This window comes from Pelophylax lessonae, assembly GCF_965119305.1.
Source record: "Pelophylax lessonae genome assembly, chromosome: 8".
NCBI classification, from domain to species: domain Eukaryota; kingdom Metazoa; phylum Chordata; class Amphibia; order Anura; family Ranidae; genus Pelophylax; species Pelophylax lessonae.
The window spans coordinates 85,003,201-85,023,328 of NC_138775.1; the positions used below are offsets into that span (position 1 = coordinate 85,003,201).

A 20,128-nucleotide genomic window follows, 5' to 3' on the forward strand; every position below is an offset into this window, starting at 1 on the left:
TAATGATATCCAAAATAATTAACTGTTATTAATGTAACAGTTCACATCCCACTCAACATTCAGCCCCCATGGAGAGTAAGTCCTCATATTGAAAATCCACCGAGTTTCGAGACGGGAAATTTCACGGTGGACATGGCTTCCTCTCCAATGGGGGGTGAATTTGTCGATCCCCCAGATCTTAGTACCCACAGGGTTTTTATCGTGGCAATTGGCGTAATGCCTTGAAACGCTATGGTTGGGAAAACCCTTTCTGATATTTTTGATATGTTCCCTCACCCTCACTGTCAATGTCCGCTTGGTGCGGCCTATATATTGTAGGCCGCACGGACATTGCAGGAGATAGACCACATTATTGGAGGAACAACCAATGAAGGGTTTGATGGGGTGTGTCTTGGAGGTAGCCGTAGATGTAACCTCGCAGAATTTTCTACCGGTAAGAGAATTTACTTTACATACCGAGCACTTCCTACATGGATAGTAGCCAGTCAAGGTATGAAAGAAAGGTAACCGTTCAGGCTTGTCGAGAACGTTCGGAGCAATCTGGAGACGCAAAGGCTCAACACCCCTGAACACAACTGGTGGAACTTCAGGTAGTTGAGGGCCCAGTACCTTGTCATTTTGGAGAACCCTCCAATGTTTTTTAAAAATACGTTTCACGTCTCCAAACTGCTTTGAATAGGTGGTGATGAAGGAAAAGGCAAAGCGATTGGAATCTGCTTGTTGTTTAGGCTGCTTATGTAATAAAGTAGACCTGTCAACGTTCTCAACATCATACAACACCTTATCCAAATTGCTCTCATCATATCCCTTATCGAGAAACTTATCCCTCAGCATTAGAGCTTGACTGTGATAACTTTCTTTGCTAGTACAATTGCGACGAAGTCGTAAAAACTGACTCCGAGGTACCGATCGCAACCATGAGGGATGGTGACAACTTCCCTGTTCGATGTAACCGTTACGATCGGTCGGTTTGAAAAAAGTGCTTGTCACAATTGTGCTATCCTTAATCTCTATTGATAAGTCAAGGAAATTAATCTTGCTATCACTAACCTCATGCTGAAGGACAATCCCCAGAGCGTTGGAATTGAGGTCATTAATAAAATCGTCCAAAGATAATCTGTCGCCATCCCATAGGAGGAGGACGTCATCAATGTAACGCCTCCAAAAGACCAGTTCGGGTCTAGGCCGGCCATAGATGACGTCCTCCTCCCACTTGGCCATAAACAGATTAGCCATGCTCGGTGCATATTTGGCACCCATGGCGACCCCTCTCTTTTGTAAAAAGAAGGAGCCGCCAAACCAAAAGTAATTATGTTGCATGGCAAATGTGAGTAAGGACAAAATAAACTCTCTCTGTACTGAAACCAAAGAGTCGTCCCTCTCCAAAAAAGTCTGGACGGCTTGTTGCCCATGTTCATGGGAAATAATAGTATACAAGGAGGTGACATCTGCTGTGGCCAGCAGATATCCCTCCTTCCACTCTATATGCTCTAATAAATTCAGAACTTGTGTAGAATCTCTTAAATAAGAGGGGGTGTTGGTAACAATCGGTTGTAAGTACCCGTCTATATACCTCCCTATCCTACTAGTGACGGAATCTATTCCGCTCACTATGGGGCGCCCAGGTGGATTAAGGGAGTTCTTATGCACCTTAGGGAGGTAATATAGAACGGGCACTCTCGGGGCAACCGGGACCAAAAAAGACCTCTCCTTCTTATTCAGAATTTTGTCCTGAAATCCCTGTTCAACTAGGGCAGATAGATCTTTCTTGAACCTATTCGTAGGGTCATAAAGAAGTGGACTGTAGGTATCCGCATCAGAAAGCAATCTGTTCATCTCCGCATAATAAGAGGATTTGTCAAGGACAACTATCCCCCCCCCCTTATCAGCGGGCCTGACAACTATGTCGTTCCTTTTTTTGAGGGATTTGAGGCCCTCATTGAAACGGAACTCATTTCTGTCATTCCTGACTTGTAAGGCCTCAACATCCTTAAGGACCAAGTCCTTAAAGACACTAATAGATGGTGCCACAAACCCAGGAGGGTTGAAGAGTGAGGCATTGGCAAGTCCTGAATGCCTAATGCCTCCATTAACAAGCCTATTATCTCTAATAGGTTTGGACATAACATATCTTTTGACATTTATCTTACGGATGTACTTCTGTACATCCATAAAGAGACCAAACCTATCAAGGGGTTTTGTAGGAGCAAATTTCAAACCATGTCCAAGGACCAATTTCTCGTTATCGGTAAGGGTAGCAGAACTCAGATTAAAAATACCAGCATCTCTCAATGCCTTTTTCTTTTTTTGTCTGGTCCGCCTCCCCCCTCTGGTCCCTCTTTTTGTTTTCCATCCTGTTTCCTGTTTAGACTGGGGTTGTAAAAATCCCCCTGAGATCCTTGTTGCTGCACCCCTCGTCCACCACCGTTCCACTGGTTGGTGTACTGTGGATGATTGGTGATGTATCTATCGTCATAATAGTCATCATCACGATCTAAAGGGGCGAAACGATTTTGTGATGACCAATCGTCTCTACGTGGTGTGCCATAGCTGTTATGGCCGTGACGGTAATTATTCTGCTCTTGATAATAGCCGTTACGTTGATAATCTGCAGATTGGGGATTATTAGGGGGTCTATTGCCCTTGCCCCTTTTATTTTTACCACGCCCCCTGCCTCTCCCCGGTATCTGTACCCATTCACGTTGAACAGGTGTCCGGGGAGTGCGGGGTGATGAAATCGTGGGAAGAAGGGGTTGTGAGAAGGAAACAGGGGCTGATGCAGTAGATAGACCGGCTGCCTCAGCTTGTAGTGATTCCTGCTTTTTCTGCCATTTGAAAATGAGGTTGGACTTGTAATCGCCCAAATCCCTAAGGTACTTCTTTTTCTTTTTTATTTTTTGGTCCGATTCCTCCTTTTCGAGAACCTTTTTAAGGGCATTGGATCTATTAGTATATTCCAAACTCTCAGCGGAGGAAGCCATAGATGTTTTCAAAGACAGAATTTCCTCATCTAATCTGGTCAGTTTAACCCTTTTCCTGCTAACCAGAAACCTTAGCATGTTTAGCCCGGCATCATTAAAGTATTTAGCCCAGACTATTAGATCCTTCTCATCCTCCTGGGGGCTAATCTCCCACCGGAGGCTACGCGGGACCATACCCAATTCCAAATATTTATCCAGAAGGGCAATGTCCCATTTAGTATGTATTTCGGAAATCATGATGTTCTTCAATCTAAGGAAGGACCCTCCTAAGTCCGTCACAGAGGGTTCTTCCAAATCATTGAAGACATCATTTACATTAATAACATTATTGCTTCTATAGGAAAAAATATCCATAGCAGCGTCCAGCAGCAGATAATAAGTAATCTAGCAACAATATATAAAAAAAAGGGGAAAAGAATCTGCGCTCGGACAACAAGAAGTTAAAATAATATTGAGGATCCTGAAGATAAATGTGAAGGCAGCCAACTAAATGATAGATTACAAATCATATAGGCATAAATAAAAGGTGTAGTAGCGCCAAACACTGTAACTAGATATTAAACAATGTAGAGTGTCCACAATAAGTCCCAACAGTCCAAGAGAGATGAGAAGTAGTGGAGACCAATTCCCAATATCAGAGCCGTGCGGATGAAAGGAAGCCAACACCCAAGCGTGGAAATATGCCAACTGCTTACCAGATGTTAGATGGATATGGGCGATGCAATAAACTCAAATTGGGCCATCAATGACAGACAGTGCCAACGGTATAACTCATCGATTCCCAGTGTCTCAACAGATCATGGTTAAGGGCAATGAAGGCTCAAATCGTACCACCAGACAGAGTAATGATCTCAGCAATATTCAATTCACCTCAAAAGAAAGGGGCAGGACATAGTGCAGACTGTACAAACTCAGGTTTAATAATTGCATAAAAATATACTCACACAAAGGTGAATGTATACAGGCATCATAAATGAGTAAAAACCGCGGTATTGGTGGCGTGCTGCTCATTCCGGATCACCTGACGCGTGTCGTCAAGGAAGTGACATCATCAGAGGTGGACCGGATGTACACGGCAGCACGCATATAAAAGGACAAACCGGAAATGACGTATGCGGATGTAAACCGCAAGTGCGTTCCACTTGGTCATCAGCCGGAACCGGAAGTGACGCACGCGGAAAACATCCGTCAATGCGTTCCATCGGGTTCCACCGGCCGGAAATAGCCTATGACAGCTATAATAAGTTTATATAACCAAATTTATAAGAGTGATTGTGTTCAGGGGTGTTGAGCCTTTGCGTCTCCAGATTGCTCCGAACGTTCTCGACAAGCCTGAACGGTTACCTTTCTTTCATACCTTGACTGGCTACTATCCATGTAGGAAGTGCTCGGTATGTAAAGTAAATTCTCTTACCGGTAGAAAATTCTGCGAGGTTACATCTACGGCTACCTCCAAGACACACCCCATCAAACCCTTCATTGGTTGTTCCTCCAATAATGTGGTCTATCTCCTGCAATGTCCGTGCGGCCTACAATATATAGGCCGCACCAAGCGGACATTGACAGTGAGGGTGAGGGAACATATCAAAAATATCAGAAAGGGTTTTCCCAACCATAGCGTTTCAAGGCATTACGCCAATTGCCACGATAAAAACCCTGTGGGTACTAAGATCTGGGGGATCGACAAATTCACCCCCCATTGGAGAGGAAGCCATGTCCACCGTGAAATTTCCCGTCTCGAAACTCGGTGGATTTTCAATATGAGGACTTACTCTCCATGGGGGCTGAATGTTGAGTGGGATGTGAACTGTTACATTAATAACAGTTAATTATTTTGGATATCATTATTTATGAGGATCTTTTAGTGATGTATTTTATCCTATTTTATTTTATTAGTTTTTTCAGAGTCAGTATTTGTTATTTTATGAAGTTTGGGACGGTGTGGATATTTGATGCTGTTACTTTATATCCGTCTGAGTCAGCATTAATATCCTCCGTCCTCTTCTACAATGTTTTATCATTTATGGGATATTTATATGACCTTGAGTGGGTTAATTTCATATCCAGTGTTATATGTGTTTAATGGCATTTTTTTATTATTTGAGAGGTATAGATCTTCTCTTGCATAGAAAAATTGCATAGCATGCAACTGTTTTATGTGCCTTCCACTTGATCTCTGTTTTTGTCTATGCTGGTAGTCTTTTTCTTTCTTTTTTCTTTTTTGTCCTATCAGCACCGGCTGTTTAGAGTGACTGTGTCTGGTTGGTTGAGCACACAATCACTCTTATAAATTTGGTTATATAAACTTATTATAGCTGTCATAGGCTATTTCCGGCCGGTGGAACCCGATGGAACGCATTGACGGATGTTTTCCGCGTGCGTCACTTCCGGTTCCGGCTGATGACCAAGTGGAACGCACTTGCGGTTTACATCCGCATACGTCATTTCCGGTTTGTCCTTTTATATGCGTGCTGCCGTGTACATCCGGTCCACCTCTGATGATGTCACTTCCTTGACGACACGCGTCAGGTGATCCGGACCGAGCAGCACGCCACCAATACCGCGGTTTTTACTCATTTATGATGCCTGTATACATTCACCTTTGTGTGAGTATATTTTTATGCAATTATTAAACCTGAGTTTGTACAGTCTGCACTATGTCCTGCCCCTTTCTTTTGAGGTGAATTGAATATTGCTGAGATCATTACTCTGTCTGGTGGTACGATTTGAGCCTTCATTGCCCTTAACCATGATCTGTTGAGACACTGGGAATCGATGAGTTATACCGTTGGCACTGTCTGTCATTGATGGCCCAATTTGAGTTTATTGCATCGCCCATATCCATCTAACATCTGGTAAGCAGTTGGCATATTTCCACGCTTGGGTGTTGGCTTCCTTTCATCCGCACGGCTCTGATATTGGGAATTGGTCTCCACTACTTCTCATCTCTCTTGGACTGTTGGGACTTATTGTGGACACTCTACATTGTTTAATATCTAGTTACAGTGTTTGGCGCTACTACACCTTTTATTTATGCCTATATGATTTGTAATCTATCATTTAGTTGGCTGCCTTCACATTTATCTTCAGGATCCTCAATATTATTTTAACTTCTTGTTGTCCGAGCGCAGATTCTTTTCCCCTTTTTTTTATATATTGTTGCTAGATTACTTATTATCTGCTGCTGGACGCTGCTATGGATATTTTTTCCTATAGAAGCAATAATGTTATTAATGTAAATGATGTCTTCAATGATTTGGAAGAACCCTCTGTGACGGACTTAGGAGGGTCCTTCCTTAGATTGAAGAACATCATGATTTCCGAAATACATACTAAATGGGACATTGCCCTTCTGGATAAATATTTGGAATTGGGTATGGTCCCGCGTAGCCTCCGGTGGGAGATTAGCCCCCAGGAGGATGAGAAGGATCTAATAGTCTGGGCTAAATACTTTAATGATGCCGGGCTAAACATGCTAAGGTTTCTGGTTAGCAGGAAAAGGGTTAAACTGACCAGATTAGATGAGGAAATTCTGTCTTTGAAAACATCTATGGCTTCCTCCGCTGAGAGTTTGGAATATACTAATAGATCCAATGCCCTTAAAAAGGTTCTCGAAAAGGAGGAATCGGACCAAAAAATAAAAAAGAAAAAGAAGTACCTTAGGGATTTGGGCGATTACAAGTCCAACCTCATTTTCAAATGGCAGAAAAAGCAGGAATCACTACAAGCTGAGGCAGCCGGTCTATCTACTGCATCAGCCCCTGTTTCCTTCTCACAACCCCTTCTTCCCACGATTTCATCACCCCGCACTCCCCGGACACCTGTTCAACGTGAATGGGTACAGATACCGGGGAGAGGCAGGGGGCGTGGTAAAAATAAAAGGGGCAAGGGCAATAGACCCCCTAATAATCCCCAATCTGCAGATTATCAACGTAACGGCTATTATCAAGAGCAGAATAATTACCGTCACGGCCATAACAGCTATGGCACACCACGTAGAGACGATTGGTCATCACAAAATCGTTTCGCCCCTTTAGATCGTGATGATGACTATTATGACGATAGATACATCACCAATCATCCACAGTACACCAACCAGTGGAACGGTGGTGGACGAGGGGTGCAGCAACAAGGATCTCAGGGGGATTTTTACAACCCCAGTCTAAACAGGAAACAGGATGGAAAACAAAAAGAGGGACCAGAGGGGGGAGGCGGACCAGACAAAAAAAGAAAAAGGCATTGAGAGATGCTGGTATTTTTAATCTGAGTTCTGCTACCCTTACCGATAACGAGAAATTGGTCCTTGGACATGGTTTGAAATTTGCTCCTACAAAACCCCTTGATAGGTTTGGTCTCTTTATGGATGTACAGAAGTACATCCGTAAGATAAATGTCAAAAGATATGTTATGTCCAAACCTATTAGAGATAATAGGCTTGTTAATGGAGGCATTAGGCATTCAGGACTTGCCAATGCCTCACTCTTCAACCCTCCTGGGTTTGTGGCACCATCTATTAGTGTCTTTAAGGACTTGGTCCTTAAGAATGTTGAGGCCTTACAAGTCAGGAATGACAGAAATGAGTTCCGTTTCAATGAGGGCCTCAAATCCCTCAAAAAAAGGAACAACATAGTTGTCAGGCCCGCTGATAAGGGGGGGGGGATAGTTGTCCTTGACAAATCCTCTTATTATGCGGAGATGAACAGATTGCTTTCTGATGCGGATACCTACAGTCCACTTCTTTATGACCCTACGAATAGGTTCAAGAAAGATCTATCTGCCCTAGTTGAACAGGGATTTCAGGACAAAATTCTGAATAAGAAGGAGAGGTCTTTTTTGGTCCCGGTTGCCCCGAGAGTGCCCGTTCTATATTACCTCCCTAAGGTGCATAAGAACTCCCTTAATCCACCTGGGCGCCCCATAGTGAGCGGAATAGATTCCGTCACTAGTAGGATAGGGAGGTATATAGACGGGTACTTACAACCGATTGTTACCAACACCCCCTCTTATTTAAGAGATTCTACACAAGTTCTGAATTTATTAGAGCATATAGAGTGGAAGGAGGGATATCTGCTGGCCACAGCAGATGTCACCTCCTTGTATACTATTATTTCCCATGAACATGGGCAACAAGCCGTCCAGACTTTTTTGGAGAGGGACGACTCTTTGGTTTCAGTACAGAGAGAGTTTATTTTGTCCTTACTCACATTTGCCATGCAACATAATTACTTTTGGTTTGGCGGCTCCTTCTTTTTACAAAAGAGAGGGGTCGCCATGGGTGCCAAATATGCACCGAGCATGGCTAATCTGTTTATGGCCAAGTGGGAGGAGGACGTCATCTATGGCCGGCCTAGACCCGAACTGGTCTTTTGGAGGCGTTACATTGATGACGTCCTCCTCCTATGGGATGGCGACAGATTATCTTTGGACGATTTTATTAATGACCTCAATTCCAACGCTCTGGGGATTGTCCTTCAGCATGAGGTTAGTGATAGCAAGATTAATTTCCTTGACTTATCAATAGAGATTAAGGATAGCACAATTGTGACAAGCACTTTTTTCAAACTGACCGATCGTAACGGTTACATCGAACAGGGAAGTTGTCACCATCCCTCATGGTTGCGATCGGTACCTCGGAGTCAGTTTTTACGACTTCGTCGCAATTGTACTAGCAAAGAAAGTTATCACAGTCAAGCTCTAATGCTGAGGGATACGTTTCTCGATAAGGGATATGATGAGAGCAATTTGGATAAGGTGTTGTATGATGTTGAGAACGTTGACAGGTCTACTTTATTACATAAGCAGCCTAAACAACAAGCAGATTCCAATCGCTTTGCCTTTTCCTTCATCACCACCTATTCAAAGCAGTTTGGAGACGTGAAACGTATTTTTAAAAAACATTGGAGGGTTCTCCAAAATGACAAGGTACTGGGCCCTCAACTACCTGAAGTTCCACCAGTTGTGTTCAGGGGTGTTGAGCCTTTGCGTCTCCAGATTGCTCCGAACGTTCTCGACAAGCCTGAACGGTTACCTTTCTTTCATACCTTGACTGGCTACTATCCATGTAGGAAGTGCTCGGTATGTAAAGTAAATTCTCTTACCGGTAGAAAATTCTGCGAGGTTACATCTACGGCTACCTCCAAGACACACCCCATCAAACCCTTCATTGGTTGTTCCTCCAATAATGTGGTCTATCTCCTGCAATGTCCGTGCGGCCTACAATATATAGGCCGCACCAAGCGGACATTGACAGTGAGGGTGAGGGAACATATCAAAAATATCAGAAAGGGTTTTCCCAACCATAGCGTTTCAAGGCATTACGCCAATTGCCACGATAAAAACCCTGTGGGTACTAAGATCTGGGGGATCGACAAATTCACCCCCCATTGGAGAGGAAGCCATGTCCACCGTGAAATTTCCCGTCTCGAAACTCGGTGGATTTTCAATATGAGGACTTACTCTCCATGGGGGCTGAATGTTGAGTGGGATGTGAACTGTTACATTAATAACAGTTAATTATTTTGGATATCATTATTTATGAGGATCTTTTAGTGATGTATTTTATCCTATTTTATTTTATTAGTTTTTTCAGAGTCAGTATTTGTTATTTTATGAAGTTTGGGACGGTGTGGATATTTGATGCTGTTACTTTATATCCGTCTGAGTCAGCATTAATATCCTCCGTCCTCTTCTACAATGTTTTATCATTTATGGGATATTTATATGACCTTGAGTGGGTTAATTTCATATCCAGTGTTATATGTGTTTAATGGCATTTTTTTATTATTTGAGAGGTATAGATCTTCTCTTGCATAGAAAAATTGCATAGCATGCAACTGTTTTATGTGCCTTCCACTTGATCTCTGTTTTTGTCTATGCTGGTAGTCTTTTTCTTTCTTTTTTCTTTTTTGTCCTATCAGCACCGGCTGTTTAGAGTGACTGTGTCTGGTTGGTTGAGCACACAATCACTCTTATAAATTTGGTTATATAAACTTATTATAGCTGTCATAGGCTATTTCCGGCCGGTGGAACCCGATGGAACGCATTGACGGATGTTTTCCGCGTGCGTCACTTCCGGTTCCGGCTGATGACCAAGTGGAACGCACTTGCGGTTTACATCCGCATACGTCATTTCCGGTTTGTCCTTTTATATGCGTGCTGCCGTGTACATCCGGTCCACCTCTGATGATGTCACTTCCTTGACGACACGCGTCAGGTGATCCGGAACGAGCAGCACGCCACCAATACCGCGGTTTTTACTCATTTATGATGCCTGTATACATTCACCTTTGTGTGAGTATATTTTTATGCAATTATTAAACCTGAGTTTGTACAGTCTGCACTATGTCCTGCCCCTTTCTTTTGAGGTGAATTGAATATTGCTGAGATCATTACTCTGTCTGGTGGTACGATTTGAGCCTTCATTGCCCTTAACCATGATCTGTTGAGACACTGGGAATCGATGAGTTATACCGTTGGCACTGTCTGTCATTGATGGCCCAATTTGAGTTTATTGCATCGCCCATATCCATCTAACATCTGGTAAGCAGTTGGCATATTTCCACGCTTGGGTGTTGGCTTCCTTTCATCCGCACGGCTCTGATATTGGGAATTGGTCTCCACTACTTCTCATCTCTCTTGGACTGTTGGGACTTATTGTGGACACTCTACATTGTTTAATATCTAGTTACAGTGTTTGGCGCTACTACTCCTTTTATTGAGCTTTAAATTATGCTGCTATGTAGGTAGATTGGCTTTTCAATGCAAATAGTTACACATTGAATGATATACAGTAGCTGCAACTCAATGCATATAGGTCTATTAAAAAAAAATGTATAATGTTTGAAGCATTCACATAGCCTTCACAAACAATAATCACTGTAAACTGTGTAATACATTTACTTCCTATGATCATCAGCTTCATCCAGTGACCACCATGTCGTATTTTTCAGAAAAAAACCCTGAACAGGAAAATACCAGATTTTGTCCACTAGATGGAGATGATGATCATAAGAAGTAAAAATATTACACAAATTATGGGGATTATTCATGGCAGCTGTGCGAATGCTTGAAGCATTGGCATAGCAATTAAATAGATACCATAATGTGAGGTTAATCTGCTGTTCAATGATAATGCATGACTATAGCGACCTTTAAGGTGAAATGATTGTTGGTGGGAGACATAACTGTATTTTAGATTTCGTCTTGAGATTTTCAAACAGTACTTTTTTTAGAGTTTACAGAAAATGTTACAAAGAACTAAAAACATTTAGTTGATAGCAGTTCCATGGGTAAAAATTCAGTTTTGATGTAAATGGTCAGAGGGGAATGGCCAAAATTACAAGCCGAAAGGAAGTCTACAACTTCCCAAATAACCACTCATTACAACGATGGAGTTGAGAGGGAAATCTTTGAATACACAACAATTTAAACCATTAAGGATGATTATGAGATTAAAAATATGGGATGACTAAAGACTGAAAAAAATAAGCTGGTGTGATATTTCTCAATTTCAGCTGTGACATGTAGACAATAGAATCAGCATTTAGCATACCCTTTATGAATCTTTGCATCCATCATATCATGTGTCAGGCTGGTGTTGGTGTTTTCTTGGCACACATTCTGCCACCTAATACCTGAGCTTAACCTTACCAACTGCTTAGTTTCTGCCACCCTATGCCAATCATTCCACTGGCTTCTGCTTGCTCATTGAAAAAAAATACAAAACTTTAACAGCATACACAGCATCTATAACTGCCCCAACTTCATACCAAAATATCACTAAAATTGTCCTTCTCACTCTTCAAGCAAACTCCCCCATCCATATCTCCATGCTTTATTTTGTTGAGAAATTGCTTGAAAAACACCCCCTAGCCTTTCTGGCTATGGCCATCTTGAGTAAGGGCAGATAATTAATGTAGCATTTATTTCCTGGAATCCATCTGTCCTTAGCTCAGGATGCATGCAGCAGGATGTGCTTAGCTGAGGAAACCCCTTCTTCCTTCCTGAAGATTCATGGGATGTATGACATCATTTGCCTAGGCCTGGAAGCCAGGAAGTAACTGAAGAAATGTAAAAAAAAAGTTATAATATTCTTTTCTGTTTATTTTTTAACGCTAACCGCCTAAGGATTAAAGATAGGCAACGTTGACTGAGACAGTGAAGTTCTGCTTTATTAACTGAAATGTTACTTTCTCCATCTATCCACACCGTTATTATGTTTGTATCACTTGCCCTTCTTTTTTAAATTGTAAGCTCTCACAACCCTTTTGTATTTAATTGCATTGCAACTGCATTGCCTCCCTTTATATTGTACAGAACTGTGCAAACTGTCGGTGCTACATAAATCCCGTGTAAAAATAATTTGAAATTTCCAGTATTTATAGTATGGGGTTAAATAGGTGTACCTAAAATTACCACAGACATTAAAAGGCATTTAGGCTATCCTGCTAAAATTATTATCTACCATTTATCCTGGGGACACATTTTTTTCTTATTTTTTAGGCCAGTTTTTCCATGGGATTGATTATGAAATTTCCAATATCCATGAAACTAAAAATCCAGATAAACCAGATGCTACAATGAAAGTGAAGAATAAGCTACTAACAGTGACAAGGTAAGAAGAGATGTGTATAGATGGGATGTAGTTGAGTATATTCTATGCAGCAGTTGTAAAACATGGAAATTAATGCTGGTTCAAAAACTGGTTCATTGGCCTATCATGGGCCTATCATGGGCCTATCATGGGCTTTAAAAAGAGTATTAGGAAGGAACAGGTGTCAATAAAAGGAAACTGGCGCAGAGTGAAAAATAGGTTCCATGAACATCTATCCACTGGGATGGTCCTTACATTTTGATGTTTAGCATTAGCAATAATGACTCTAAATTCCTTACAATCTTCTTGATGTCATTCATAATTTCAGTTATAGTGTATAGTTCTTGGTCCCTTGCTTTGCCCACTTATCTTTCCTTTGCACCCCAGCTGCACTATTTACCTGGTTGTAGTTATATGGCGCTTGGTCTCAAGACCTGAAATAAAGAGTCTCAACAGTTCCACCAATGTAGCGCTAGGCGCTTAAACCCCTAATTCAATGATCATATATTGAATAGATCTAGAATTGCCTAGCACGGTTCATCTAAAAATAATTTTGCAATGACTCCAAGGAAACTGATTATATATGTTTTTAAGTCTTTTGATATTATCAGTGAAATATTGTACACATTAAAAAATAATACAAATTAACATTTACTTAATTGATTACAAATGCAGGTTACAGAAACAGCAGTCTCAGGTTCTGTCCTTAGCAGGGGTTGACTTGCAGATATCTTCCCTACAAGTTGCAGTACTGTAATAATGTCACTTCCAAATGTGGGACTCTAATTTGGGACTCCGAGCATCAATTTTACTCCAAACACTTGCTGAATTAGCTGATAATTGTTTTGCTCTGTAGTAAGCAAAACTTTTACTCTGTAAATTCTATTCCTGGCTTTGATGCAACCCAATATAATGAATAACTTATTATCAATATTATATTTTTATCTAGCAATACACTGGGTGTACAAAGTGGCACTCTTTTTTTCTTTTCAGGTGCCAATGCTTGTTCTATGCATTTAGCTACTCCGACGTGGGGATAGGAAGAGAGTCCTTAGTCCTGTATATGCTTCATGTTATGACTTAGGCCTCATTCACACAGGCATACCAATCCATACATCCATGTGAAGGGCCGTCTTCAACCGTGGGAGATGCATTGGTGTTCACTAAAGCGTCAATCAGAACCCAAACAGAGTTGGTTCTGATCTGTGCATCAGTTCAGTGCATATGTATAGTTGGGGGTGCGCTTGGAGATTCATGCAGGTCTGAGCAGCTGCCCACCTGTCATTATTATGAACAGGCTGCTTGCACACAATTGAACAGAACATCTGTGCATCCTGTGTGGGTGAAAACGGGCCCTTTGAAATCGGTAAGACCGTGGCTGTTTTCACCTCCATGATCCCACTGTTTGTAGGGATGTAGCTAACCTCTGTTGCTAATTCCTGAGATGGACTGTGCACTCCGGACTCCGGTGCATATAGCAGTGCACATGAGTGCAACTAACCTACACTACTCATTTCAACCAGAGGTGAAAAAAAAAATTCATGAAAAATAGTTAACAAGACCATTAAGTAGTGGATGTACATGGATTATTTTTTGTAGAATAAGAATGTTGGTTAGTGTCACTTTAACTACAGAGATGGGATTTTAGTTTTTCTCTTCCCAGAATCAGTTTCCATAAAGTGATCACTGATTTTCAAATCCAGGGGAATGAATGATGCAGCTCTTTGCTTTGTCTTATTTTTATTCAAAATCAACACACATACTGGGAACTTTTAGACATGCATGTGTAGTCAGATGAAGGAAAATTTCAGATGAAGCTCAAATACTCTGGCAAGATAGCTCCAACACAGCAAAGCTTCCCTCAACGGGCACCCAACAGTAACTCAAACCATAGAAATACAGGAAGGAGCGCTAGACCAAAATGGAATAACAGAGTCCAAGATAATTTTAATTGGTAAAAACAGTTATATAAAAACATCCAGTGTGTTTCAGGGGCAATACAATTCACCCTTCATCAGGGCTAAAACACAGGATACGAGAAAACATTATCTTGACAGGTCTACAGTATATTAGAACAAAGATTAAACTCTTCACATGGAGTAACAACTTGATAGTAGTAATGGGCCGAACACCTCCCTATTCGGTTCGCACCAGAAAATCTCGAAAAGGGGAAAGTTCTAGTGAACATTCGAACTCTATTAAAGTCAATGGGACACGAACATGAAAAATCAAAAGTCCTAATTTTAAAGTCTTATAAGCAAGTTATTGCCATACAAAGTGTATGGGGACCCGGGTACTTCCCTGGGGGACATGCATCAATGCAAAAAAAAGGTTTTAAAACAATTGTTTTTACGGGAGCAGTGATTTTAATGATGTTTAAAGTGAAACAATAAAAATGAAAAATAATTAAAATATCGTGCCTGGGGGGTCCCCTTGGTCTGCCTGTAAAGTGGCGCATTTGTACAATGTATAGGTCTTGTTGCAGCAATACTGGCATTTCTAAAGGAAAAAATGTAATTTAAACTTGTTCGCGGATGTAATGTATTGATGGCTCCCGGCAATGCAGATAAAAAAAAAAACGGCGTAGGGACCCCCCAGTCCATACCAGGCACTTCTGGTCTGGCATGGATTTTAAGGGTAACCTCATGCCAAAATGTAAAAAAAAAAATGGTGTAGCGCCCCCCCCCCCAAAAAAAAATCCATACCAAACCCTTTTACGAGTACACAGTCTGGCAGGTCAGGAAAGGGGACGAGTGAGCGAGCGCCTCCCCTCCTGAACCATACCAGACCACATACCCTCAACATGGGGGGGTGGGTGCTTTGGGGCAGGGGGCCCTGCCCATTTCCTATATAAGAACTGTCAAAACGCGAATAGGCAGGCTGCGGGAAGCGTTCACTGAAAGCGGAGCTTTTTTTTTCCTCTTTTCGGGTTGGCGGGTGCAGCGGGCGTCACGATTGACAATGGATTTACATCGGGGGACACAATTTTTTACTTTTTAAATAAAGGATTTGTCAAAAACTGTCTTGTGTGTTTATTTTTTATTTTTTCACTTTTTTGGTGAAGGGGTAGGGGTACGATGTACCTGATAACCATTTACATGGGGCGGAGGGTGGAATCTGGGGGCCCCTCTTGTTAAAGGGGGCTTCCAGATTCAGATAAGCCCCCACCTGCAGACCCCTACAACCACAGCCGAGGGTTGTCAGGAAGAGGCCCTTATCAACATGGGGACAAGGTGCTTTGGGGGGCACCCCAAAACATCCTCCCCATGTTGAGGGCAAGCGGCCTGGAATGATTCAGGAGCGTGGGGAGGGGTGCTCACTCTTCACCCTCCTTTCCTGGCCTGCCAGGCTGCATGCTCTGATAAGTGTCTGGTATAGATTTTGGGGGGACCCCACACTGTTTTTTATTTAAATTTTGGTGTGGAGTTCCCTTCAGATCTATACCAGACCCGAAGGGCCTGGTATAGATTTTTGGGGGGGGGACCCCACGCCGTTTTTTTTCTTAATTCTGTTATGGGGTTCCCCTTTAAAGCCATACAAGACCCACAGGCTCCCCCAAGTTGTTTTTACCCCAGTTTTTTTACATTTTCTTTTTACAATTATTTTTTTAAATTCAGCTCTCAGCAGGGAAGCCTTAACAACCTATTGACTGTTGACTGCTCGGCGGGCGACATCCCGCTAAGTGCCGAGAAAGTTCAGGTATTAGGCGAGTACCTGAATGGGCTATGTTTAGGCCAAACTTAAGCTCGGCCCAAACTGTCCACCCATCCCTAGTGGTGCCAGAACACTGTAACCCCTCACAGTTACTCTTGCTGGGCGCAGGAACAGGCTCTGCTGTTAAAAATTAGAAACAAAAATTTAAATGACATGTACTTGTGATACAGGTGCATAAATATTCGGCTTTGGGTGTTGGTGGTGCCTGAACACTGTAACCCCTCACAATTACTCTTGCTGGACGCAGGAATGGGCCCTGCTGATAAAAATTAGAAACAAAAATTGAAATTACATGTACTTGTAATAGAGGTGCAGAAAAATTTGGCCGTGGGTGTTAGTGGTGCCTGAACACTGTAACCCCTCACAGTTACTCTTGCTGGGAGCAGGAACGGGCCCTGCTGTTAGAAAATTAGAAACAAAAATTAAAAATGACATGCACCTGTGATACAGGTGCAGAAAAATTTGGCCCTGGGTGTTGGTGGTGCCGTAAACCAAAAACATTGTTGGAAGCTAGCATAATCAAGATTCAGGAATAGTATAGGCAGTCTTCAAGGGATCCCAGATCCCTAGCAAATTTAGTTACATCAGCATCAGGGGCTTGATAGCTGCTTTTGATCAAGGACTGATTAATTTTGATAAATGTCAGAGGGTCAACAGAATCTTTGGACAGAGCACTCTTTTATCTGTCACAAAACCTCCAGCAGCACTGAATGTCCATTCAAAAAGCACACTAGAAGCAGGACAGGCCAGTAGCTCGATTGCATAGTGAGCAAGTTCTGGCCAGTGGTCCATTTTCAAGACCCAGTAACCCAGTGGATGCTCAGTTGGAAAGGTCTTCAAGTCTGCTCTTGCCCTTAGATAATCCTGCACCATATCCTGCAGATGCTACCGATGGTTGCTTAAACCTAACAGCCCTGGGCTCTGAGGGCTAAAGAATTGTTTAAAGGCATCGGTCAGTCGGCCACCTTCTCCACCGCTCCTCCTTTGACTGAACAAAGCGTCTGGAAAGGTGTTACACAGATTTTTCTTCAAGGCATCCTCAAGATGTTTCATCCTCTGCTCCCTCTGTGAAGCCAGGATGAGCTCTGCAACTTCACCCTTGTAACGTGGATCCAGATGGGTTGCCAACCAGTAATAATCCCTTTCCTTGATACCACAAATCCTCGGATCCTTTCGCAGGCTTTGCAGCATCAGGGAGCCCATGCAGCGTAAGTTTGAGGAGGCATGAGATTCTAAATCCTCTGGGTCTCTAAGGATGACATTGTCAGGAACAACCTCTCCCCAGCCACTTAAACCTCCTGGGGTTTCTGGGGAATGAAAACCATCCCTTGAAGACTGCTGTATGTTATCCTCTACATCCATGCTGCCACAATCCTCCTCCTCCTCTTCATCCTCCTCTTGCTCCTGTGTGTTTTGTGGCCCCACAGGAATGTTATCTGCATAAAGGGGGCCTTGTGAAGAAAGGAAGTCCTCCTTTTTCCTCCCACTGTTCTGCCTCAAATGCCCTGTCCATGATTCCATGAAGCAAGTGTTCCAGCAGGAAGACTAGAGGGATAGTATCACTGATGCATGCATCGTCACAGCTCACCATCCTTGTGGCCTCCTCAAATGGTGACAGGACAGTACATGCATCCTTTATCAGCAACCACTATCGTGGCGAAAAGAAGCCAAGCTCCCCTGTCCTTGTGCCATATTCACACTGGTACTTATTGATGACCCTCTGCTGCGTGTGCAGCCGCTGCAGCATTGCCAATGTTGAGTTCCAACTGGAAGGCAGGTTGAATTCCCTTGAATGTCAGTCAGCCGAGCACTGGCATTGTAGGGCCGCTGGAAATGGCCACAGACTTTTCTGGCCTGCCTCAGAAGATCTTGTAAGCCCAGGTACCTGTTCAAGAAACACTGCACCACCAAATTTAGGACATGTGCCAAGCATGGAACATGTGTCAAGTGTCCCTGTCGGCGGGCGGAGAGAAGGTTGGCGCCATTGTCGCATACAGCCATTCCTGGCTCAAGCTGTTATGGCGTCAACCTCTGAGCCAGCCTCTGCAGAGCTGACAGAATCTCTGCCCCCGTGTGGCTCCTGTCCCCTAGACAGACCAACTGAAGCACTGCATGACATCTTTTAGCCTGACTGCTTTCGTAGCCCCTTGAACCCTTTGGGAGCACTGCTGGTTCAGAGGACAATTTAGCAGAAGAGGTAGAAGAAGAGGAGGGGGTGGAGCACACAGATGTGGCAGAATCACCACCAATGTTTTGGAGGCTTGGTGGCGGAACATGCTCCAGCACTGAACCCTGTCCTGCATCCTTACCAGCTGACAGCAGAGTTTCCCCGTGCGCCGGGGAAAGGAAACGTCCCTGACCATGCCTGCTGGACCAGTAATGTGAACCTTCCTGCTGACCTCTCTGTCCAACGAGGCCACAACATTGCCTTCCACATGATGGTACAGAGCTGGAATGGCGTGAAAAGAAATTTCTTTTTGGTACCTTCCACTGGGGTACAGCACATTCCGCAAATTCACAAAAGGGGGCAGAGTCTACCAGATGAAAAGGCAGCAGTTGTAGTGCTAGCAATTTAGCCAAGCTAGCAGTTAGACACTGAGCATGTGGATGGCTGGGAAAGTTGTTTTTTTTTTTTTAAAGGTTCAGCAACTGGGGTAGTGAAATTTGCCTGCTGGTCAAATCAACAGGTTGTGTACTGCTAGCAGATTGGGTGCAAATACCTGTGGTACCCATTGCTATACCATCAACCCTCTCAGTGCAGGTTTTTGAGAGGACTTGAGGTATAGTAGGGGTAGATATCCCAGATGAGGAGCAAGGAGAAGTCTGCATTTTTTTATGATGTGGGTCTTTCAGGTGCTATTGCCAATGGATTGCATGGCAGGTCATCATATGTCTTGTCAAGCATGTGGTGGCTGGTGTTCTGGCCTGGTGTTGATCCTCTTCAGACAGAGATTGCAAACAACAACGCTGCGGTCTGCTGCACATGTGGGGAGTTAGCAGCGCCGTGCACCTGTGGAGCTCTGTGGTGTGATGCAATAGTGTGGCTGTCCTTAAGCCGGCCCCTGGAGGACATCCTGCCTCCTTGGAGTTGTGCAGCCCCCTCCTCCTTCTCACTTTCCTCCTCTTCTTTCAGGCACCCAAGTATGGTCAGTGACCTCATCCTCCCCTCCCTGCTCGTCAATGGAGAAAACTTGACAGTATGCTGCAGCTTTTGGAACATGACTGCTAGTTTCTTGTCTGTCATTGTCAACCCCTCTCTCTAGGCTCATGTTATTCCCTTCCTCAACCTGGGAACCAACATCAGAGCATTCAAATTTCTGCGCATCCTCCAGCATCATGTACCTTCACTACTGTATGACCAAATAATTCAGGTGACTCCACCATGAATGATGGTGAGGCTACAGAAGAAGTAGCTGTGGACAAGGAGCCTGTGGAATAGGCCGCTTTGGCAGCTGCGGTGGAAGGCAAACTAGTATGAGCCTGGGTGACAGAGGATGAGGAGGATGAGGAGGATGAGGAGGGCTTAGTTATCCACTCCACCAACTCTTCTGCATGTTGTGGCTCAATAACACGGCCAGCACCGGGAAAAAAAGGACAAGCGTGCCCTGCCTGCAGAGGATGCACCATGTCCACGACCACCACTTTTCACTGTGGACATAGAGGCTGCTTGCCCAATTTTAGTGGCCTGTGAGCGTTTGCCTCTCCTTGTTGGCCTTTCAGACATGATGGGGATTTTTGGGGGGGGGGTTATAACTTTTTATTATAGAATGTGGGATGGAAATATGATGCTTGGGTACAATGCTTTTGTGCTTGGTACACTATAAACTGTTTTATTATTCTT

The 20,128-nt window shown here is 43.3% G+C and overlaps 1 protein-coding gene across 1 annotated transcript in view; it reads left to right on the plus strand.

Moving 5' to 3' along the window:
- The window catches only part of LOC309562158 (inter-alpha-trypsin inhibitor heavy chain H3-like), a gene marked incomplete at its 5' end in the record, with an annotated part of 129,809 nt that overhangs the window by 107,161 nt on the left and 2,520 nt on the right, over nucleotides 1-20,128 (plus strand). The window contains one exon of the mRNA XM_082266283.1: nucleotides 12,483-12,594. Within this exon, the coding sequence (XP_082122409.1) occupies nucleotides 12,483-12,594 (112 nt within the window). The remainder of the gene's footprint in view (nucleotides 1-12,482; nucleotides 12,595-20,128) is intronic.